Source organism: Mandrillus leucophaeus, unplaced genomic scaffold (assembly GCF_000951045.1).
Source record: "Mandrillus leucophaeus isolate KB7577 unplaced genomic scaffold, Mleu.le_1.0 Scaffold139, whole genome shotgun sequence".
In the NCBI taxonomy this organism is placed as follows: Eukaryota; Metazoa; Chordata; class Mammalia; order Primates; family Cercopithecidae; genus Mandrillus; species Mandrillus leucophaeus.
In genome coordinates this window covers 337,285-345,091 of record NW_012101354.1, presented here as the reverse complement: position 1 = coordinate 345,091, position 7,807 = coordinate 337,285, and the positions used below count along the sequence as shown (strand labels likewise).

Here is a 7,807-nt window from a genome sequence, read left to right as displayed (position 1 = left end):
TATCCCATAAACCAATAAAATATGGGTGTGAAGAGATAGTTTTTATCTTTATGAAAGTCAAATTGAATTCTTTTCAAAGGCTTGATGATTCAAATGTGCTGAAGATAATTGCAGTTGCTGCAGGTATAGCTGAGACAACTGTAAACGGCTGAGGCAGTGGCTCACCCTAAGGCGCTGGCCTTCATTTTGGAATGTCAGAGCCAAAAATGACCTCAGATGTGGTCTAATCCATTTCACTGAGTTTATGAAGGAATAAACCAAGATCTAGAGAAATTTTTGCCAATTAGTTAAAACTCATATAAATGGATAAGGAATCAGAAGTTTTCGGGAAACACATCAGTTCTTCCCTGTGCTTCTTAGGAATAATTGCACATTGCACAAACCTGCCCCTCTTTCTCTCTCCTCTAATCTGTCATCTTTAACCCTGGGTCAGTCTTCTTACCTTCTTTCTGGGCTCTCTTTCTCTGCTGCTTTATCAGAGGGTTTAGAAAATTAAAACTAGTGTTAACACTAGCTTAAGGCAAACATGAAGACCTTGGCAACACGAGCCTCCTTTCTATTCCACAAACAACCCAGATCCTTCTCATCTTTGGAGGACCTCTGCCCTTCCTGTTCCTTCTCTTTAAATGCCTTCTCCTTCTTTTCAAATGTTTGCTCTTTCTAGTTCTTCTTATCTCAGCACAAATGGCATGTCCTCAGAATAGTGCCCTCTCATAGTCCCCATGAATCTGTAACATAATTGTAATCTGCCCTTCCTAGGATTTATTATACTCTGATAGTCCTTTGTTTATTTAGTCATTGTTCTCTCCTGCAACTAGAAGTTACACTCAGTGAAGGCAGGACCTTGTCTGTCTTGCTGGTTGTATTCTCAGGATCTGACAGTGCCAACAGGGGTAGCAGTGAGTAAACAATGACAATAAGTGACATCTCTCCATCAGTCAACAATTTAGAGATGAATCTGGCTGTACTATTAGTCATGATTATGTGTACACCCAAGATGTATTTTTCTTATTTACTATGCAGCTTCTATCAATCTAATTTATATTCCTCCCACTTTCCACCCTCCCATGCACAAATTCACCAACTCTCCAGTTCATGTTTTAAAAAAGTGACATTGTTTTATTACTATTGGCAGGTGGGGCCTGCATGAGGTGGTTGGTATGCTGGGCTCAGGGGATGTGTGGGCTATGGAGATGATGACAGAAAGGTTGGAAGGAAGGGGATGCGTTTGAAGGCCAGGCCCAGGGGGTCCTCAGATCTGCTTCTGGGAAGGGACAGCCTTGAGGAAGGAGTCATGGCAAGCCATAGCTAGGCCACCAATCAGATTCAGAAATTCTGAGAAATCTAGCTGTCCATCACTGTTGGTATCCAGTCTCTTCATCATGCGGTCAAGGACGCCGGGGTCCTTCTGGTTCTGCAGAGATGATAATAATTATACCTTTATATTGCATCTTCTAAGGTGCTTTCAAATATGCTGCCACATTTTATTGTCACAGGAGTATAAGGTACAGGATAGGGATTATTAATATTCCCATTTTCCAGATGCACAAACAGACTAAAAGAGGTGAAGTGACCTGCCTAAGGGGCAGACCTAGGGCTTGGACCAAAGGTTTTCCCACTCCTCGTCCAGGGCTTTTTCTATGACATTAGGGGCTATTCAGTTTTGTAAAGCCAGCGGAACACTTCTTTCAAGTGTTGCATGCAACTCCAATAGATAAACTGTATAAAAGTGCAACGGGTCCAGGTGGAAAAAGGCCACAGGCCCTGCCTAATCACTCTCATCCTCCACTTGCCCAAGCTGCCAACGCAGATACACACTTAGAGCCACTGGTTACATATGGCTATTTACATTTACATTTAAATTAACTAATTTAGAAAGTCAGTCTGTTAGTCACACTAGCCACATTTCAAGTGCTCAGTGGGCACATGTGGCTGGTGGCTACCATACTGGATAGAGCAGATATAGAATGTATTTCCACCACTGCAGAAAGTTCTATTGGACAGGGCTGCCCTAGAACCTTTGGGGTGTAAGAATAAAATTTGAAAACAATTCCATTATGTCATATACCATTTCATATATCTCTCTTCCTAAATGGAAAAACTCCTGGCTTAGAGTGAGTTAAAATGAAGCAAGAGTGTGGGGCGTCAGTTGCTGGTCCTTCATTCCTGGCCATTCTGTCAGGGTCTCGTTTCATGTTGTGGGTATTTTGGGGAAGTGGGGGAGACAGGGACCAGTACCTTTGTGAAGGCAGCCAGTTCTGTATTCATGAAGCTTAGGAACTCCGTCTTGGAGAGAGTGTAGTTATAACCATCCTTTCCGGCATACTTCTGGAAAACAGCAATCAGGGACTCGATGCACCGCTCAGTTTCTGTAGGGCTGGAGACTTTTGCCTTTGGAGAAAAAAAATGCAGGGCTCAGACAAGGGAAGATATCAACGGCTGGATACTGGAGAAAACTCCATGGAATCTAATTTCAGGTCAAAGCAGTTTCCTAAAAGAGTGAGTCATTTTTTCAGGGGGCTGAGGGGTTCAAGACAATCACAAAAAGTCACACTCTGTGACCTTCCGTCCTACCCCCTCCACATGTTTATTCCAGGTGAAATATATGGAGGGTAAATGTGGGGCATTGTCGGCATGTTTAAAAGCAGTAGACTGCCTAGATGAGAGTGAGGGTGACAAGGTTTACTCATACTTTTAGAATGTGTGGATAAATACATGTGTAACTCTATATCCACAAATCCATATGCACACCAAGCACTGTCTATAGGTTAATAATTTCCAACTTTCCAAGAGTGTATGGAGGCTTTTGTGATTAATGAAATGTCAGTTCTTTTAAAAGCAATACCAAATTCCTGGGACTCACACATTTCCTTAGAGAAAACTAAAAGCATAGCTATCATTGTGTATGCAGTGGGAGAGAGAACTTTTTAGATGTTTGAAAATGGCTTTCATATTTAAGAGTTAGGAATCATTAATCTTAAATGTGAGGAAACGGACAGGAGAAGGGAATGGATATGACAGAGCCAGCCCTGGAATCTGGGCCTCTCAGTCCCGTTCTGCAGTCCTTAGCCTTGCAGGCTTCCACTTCCTGGTGAGAAATAGTGACAGAGAAGGTGGAGCTTCTCTGGAGGTCACTCCAAACCAGGAAGCTCTCAGGTTGTTGCTTACACAGCATCTACAATGTAAGATATTTAAATCTTGTACTGGGCTCATCTTTCCTCACAGCAGAATTTTTCAGGGAAATTCTACAGGGCCCAGTCATCCGGTTACTCCAGCAGGGACTTGGGGTCCCAAAAGTGAGGAGCTGTTGGGCTCCCTCTGGTGGATAGAAGCCGCAATTACAGACTTCCTGGGAAACAGGCCTGCCACACCCTTCCTCTGAGACTTCACCTCCCAGCATTAACAATGATTTATGTTTGGATGGTGACATTTGCAACTTAGCATTTAGCCTTTCGTTTGTTCTTAGGATGGACTTCCTGGAGCTCAGAGCTACAGGCTTTCTCACTCCGTAATTCACACGTGCTAAGAACTGATCTGAGCCCTTAGCTACACAGCTGCAGATTGATCCCTCCTTCCTGTACAGCATTTATGCTACAGAGATCCTAGCTGAGATCCTGCCTCCCATTGCATCTTACAGCATTAGAACCCCTGAACCCTAACACTTTTACCCAAGAATCACATGGTTGGAGGATGACTATTTTTGTTTTGCCCTAAATTGAACTTTTCCTGAAGAAAAAAGAAAAGTGTTGGTAGGTTCAGGGGCCTTTAGGGGAGAAACAAAATACCACAGCCTAGAAACAGATGTGTTTGTTCTGTTACAACATGCCCTTTATATCAGGCCTAAAATCTCCGTCTTACTAAGGTATCAGATGACAGGAAGGAGGCTGGCTGGCAGGCCACACCAGGCTGAGGAGCGTGGGCTTTGTCACCTTTCTCTGGAACTACAGATTCTCCCCCTGCCCCTTTTCCTTCCAGAATGCAGACAGTTTTGCTTTTCCAGTTTCACAGTGCCTTTCTGTTACACATTTTTCTCTCCTTAACATCAGTCTTAATGTAATTTAGAGATTACCTTCTTTTGAAAACTGTTGCTGTTGCTATCAGCCACAAGAAAATTAAAACCTCTTTGCATTTCCTCCCAGAGGTAATTCTCCAAAGTGAAAGAAAGAAATACAATTATCAAATTACTAAAATGTAATGGCATAATCTTTAGAGCTCCAGGGCACTTTGGAGATGGGTCCTGAGGATGCCCAGAGACCGAAAAGCTCTGCCCAGGGTGGAGCCGTGGCTGAAGGAGAGAACAGGTGCTCGCCACACCTCATGGCACTCTTGGAGTCTTATTTGGTGGGGATGGCGATAGCAAGGAGCAAACATTATGATAAACGGATACTGTGAAATAATTTTTAAAATGCATGCTAAGCGCTCAACATTTGAGGAAAGAATAAAAAAATACAATGAAAAGGAAGTAGCAATTTAAAAAACCTCAACTATTGTCTTCTCATTCTTAACCAACACCCTCCGGAGCTTTCTGTCCCTGCTGTAGCAGGACTGCAACCCCAGACAGTATGGAAGGGAATGGGCGTGGCTGTGTTCCAATACTTCATTTATAGACGCTGAAGTTTGATTTCCACATAATTTTCACATGTCAGAAAGTATTTTTCTTCTTTTGATTTCTTTCAACCATTTACAAACGTAAATTTTATTCTTAGCTTGTGGGTAGAACAGAAAACCCGACTTGGCCCGCGGGCCAAAGTTTGCTGGCTCTCTTCACTAAGGAGAGGTAAAGAAAGAGATTTTGGAGGTGGAATTATGGAAAATATGAGTTCAACCGGGACATGAAAGGAGATAAGAAGAGAAAAATAAGTTACGGAGTGAGTCCCTAAAAAGATGGTGGGGTGAAAGGAAGAGGAAGGAGAGGGCTCAGCTGGGACCGGGTTCCTCCCACATTCTTGGCCGCAGTGCTGCCGGCGGCGACCGGCTAAAGTTTCAGTCCCGCTGGGTCTTGGCCGTCTGCCGGCTGCTTACTGAAACTTTGATTTTCCCTGGGGCTAGACGACCAAGTTCTAAAATGTCCCTTTTCTGGTCTACAGAAATAACTAGTGACCCTTCGCAGCTTTCCAGCCCCCTGCCTTCAACTTGCTCCTAGGCGTCCCTGGGCTCCCGGGAGAGCACGGGCGAGGGGCTGCAGGCACGGACCCAGGACTGGTCCCCGCTCCCGCGCGGTGAGCTGCCAGCACTTCCTCTTTCCCAGCCCCGGGCCTTGTCGTGACTGGGAAGGCTAAAGAACCTCCGCTGCTACCCTAGGCTGTCACCACAGGGATGATTTTAGGGCTTCTTCCTTCCATCCCTTCTTCCCTTAGTTCCATCCCACGAGGCTGATTTTTCCTGCAGTTTCCTGCCACGTCCACACATAAGTCAAAGATAAAGTCGGCTGAGAAGTATGTGTGTGTGTTTTTTTAAATTCTTTTTCTTTTCATGTACCAAGAAGACGAAGAAGAAGAAAAGCGAGGCTTACCATGTTGGAGCTGAGCGAGGCGCGGGAGGCTGTGGCTGAGAGCGGCGCTGAGAGCTCTGTGCGCGCGGCGTGCGGGTCTGGAACCTCTCCCCGACCCACGCCCTTCCCGGCCCAGCCTTGCCCAAGCCTTACTCAGACAGCCTCCGCGCCCGCCCCGCCCCGCCTCCCGGGCTGGGCCTGGGACGGCGGCCTGCGCTAACCACAGAACTGCGCTTTAAGAATCAAACCCACCGTCCTCTCCAGAGATTTAAGCAGTCTCACTCTCCCTCCTTTCCCTCTTTTCCCTCCTCTTTCCCCCCCGGCCCCCTCCACTCCGTCCTGTGAATCTTGAAGATTTTTGACTTTGTAGAATTACAAGTTTTGCACAGTAGTCTTCAGGAAGTCTGTCCATGTCCGTGGGTCTTTCATGAGCTCATTCTGGGCATTTAGGTTAGATAGGCAGAAAGGTCTCTTTCAAAAACAGTAGTGGGCCCGGCGCGGTGGCTCAGGCCTGTAATCCCAGCACTTTGGGAGGCCGAGGCGGGAGGATCACGAGGTCAGGAGATCGAGACCATCCTGGCTAACACGTTGAAATCCCGTCTCTACTAAAAATACAAAAAATTAGCCGGGCGTGGTGGCGGGCGCCTGTAGTCCCAGCTATTCGGGAGGCTGAGGCAAGAGAATGGCGTGAACCCGGGAGGCGGAGCTTGCAGTGAGCCGAGATAGCGCCACTGCACTCCAGCCTGGGCGGCAGAGTGAGACTCCGTCTCAACAAACAAACAACAAACAACAAAAGCAAGAGTATTAGGACAGAGTGTGGGTCAGAATTGTAGACAAGTTCCTAGGAGTTGGGGCTGTCTATTGCTCCACAGGGAAGATATTTAAGAAGATATTTAACAGTAAACAGTGGTGAGTATTGCCAAATCAATTGCCATGGGATTATTGTCAAGGGACGACTACCGCCCCTCTCTCTCAAACTTTTCTGTAAACTGAGGACAGCCGCAAAGACAAAATCCAAAAACCAAACTACTGCACTTAAAAATTGATCCGTGCTAGTAAGGCATTTATCTGTGTGCAGTTTGCAACTAAATTGGGAGTTGTATTAATAATCAAAAGCCCTGCATTCCAGTCTTGTGTGTTACTTCATTGCAATACTTTTGACAAGACTTGTCACTCCTTTGAGCTTCCATTTCCTTATTTGTAATAGGTCTTGAGATAGGCCTTTCCTGTTTCATAAGATTGTTAGGACTGTCAAGTAAAGTGAGGGCTTAGAAAGGTCTCCAAAAACTGCAGGGTAGATTCGAATGAAAGATAATGGGCTGTAGGCATTGTGTGAACTGCTTCCCCCCACCTGCTCTCACAGGTGCCCTGAGCACCTGAGACAAATCTCCATCTCAGTTCTCAGCTACTCCAGACCCACATTTTCAGTTACTTGTTTATGAATCCACTTGAGAGTCCCACTTGCACTTCAGACTCAACAATTCAAGAATAACTAATTTTCCCCAAATCTGTTTTTCTCTTCTTCTTTGCTAAGGGTACTATCACTCTACCATTTTCCCTGCTTGAGAGCATTGGAGTCACTGAGTCTAAATGCCTTTTTGACTCACAATTTTTTTCAAGTGCCAGGTAATAGACTTCAAACCTTTGGTGGTGGTGGGTGTTACGTGAATGGCTGCTGGGGTTCCTTAATACCTTAAAGTTATACGTAAATTTTCTGCATAAGAGAAATTTTTCTGGTGAAGAATCCATATCTTTCATCTGATTCTCAGAAACATTTATGATCCCAAAATATTAAGGAATCATTTGTCTAAATTACTTCATCACTCAATCATGGGGCCTTCCACACCACAGTTCTTTTCTTTTTTTTCTTTTTTGAGATGTTGTTTCACTCTCGTTGCCCAGGTGGGTGGCTGGAGTGCAATGGTGTGACCTCAGCTCAATGCAACCTCTGCCTCCCGGGTTCAAGCAATTCTCCTGCCTCAGCCTCCTGAGTGGCTGGAATTACAGGTGTGTGCCACCACACCCTGCTAATTTTTTGTGTATTTTTAGTAGAGACGGGGTTTTATCATGTTGGTCATGCTGGTCTGGAACTCCTGACCTTGTGATCTACCCGCTTCGGCCTCCCAAAGTGCTTGGATTACAGGTGAGAGCCACCATGCCCAGCCACTACAGTTCTTTTTAAGAGAAAATGCCTCACTTATAGCCTCTGCTCAAGGGGCAGCCCAGGTGGCCAAGTTTTGCATGAGTTGATACACTGTGACCCTGTTAGAGTGGATTGGGTTGAGGTTAGCTCTGGACACCAGCACTGCCCATCTA

The 7,807-nt window shown here is 45.4% G+C and overlaps 1 protein-coding gene across 1 annotated transcript; it reads right to left on the bottom strand.

The window, feature by feature from the left end:
- Positions 1–1,092: 1,092 nt before the first annotated feature.
- S100A11 (S100 calcium binding protein A11) lies at positions 1,093–5,654 on the bottom strand. Its single transcript, XM_011973497.1, has 3 exons — positions 5,513–5,654; positions 2,239–2,391; positions 1,093–1,414 (listed from the first exon to the last, which is right to left on the bottom strand). Exons 1-3 carry the CDS (start codon positions 5,513–5,515, stop codon positions 1,253–1,255), a joined length of 318 nt encoding a protein of 105 aa, XP_011828887.1. The 5' UTR covers positions 5,516–5,654; the 3' UTR covers positions 1,093–1,252.
- Positions 5,655–7,807: the final 2,153 nt, after the last annotated feature.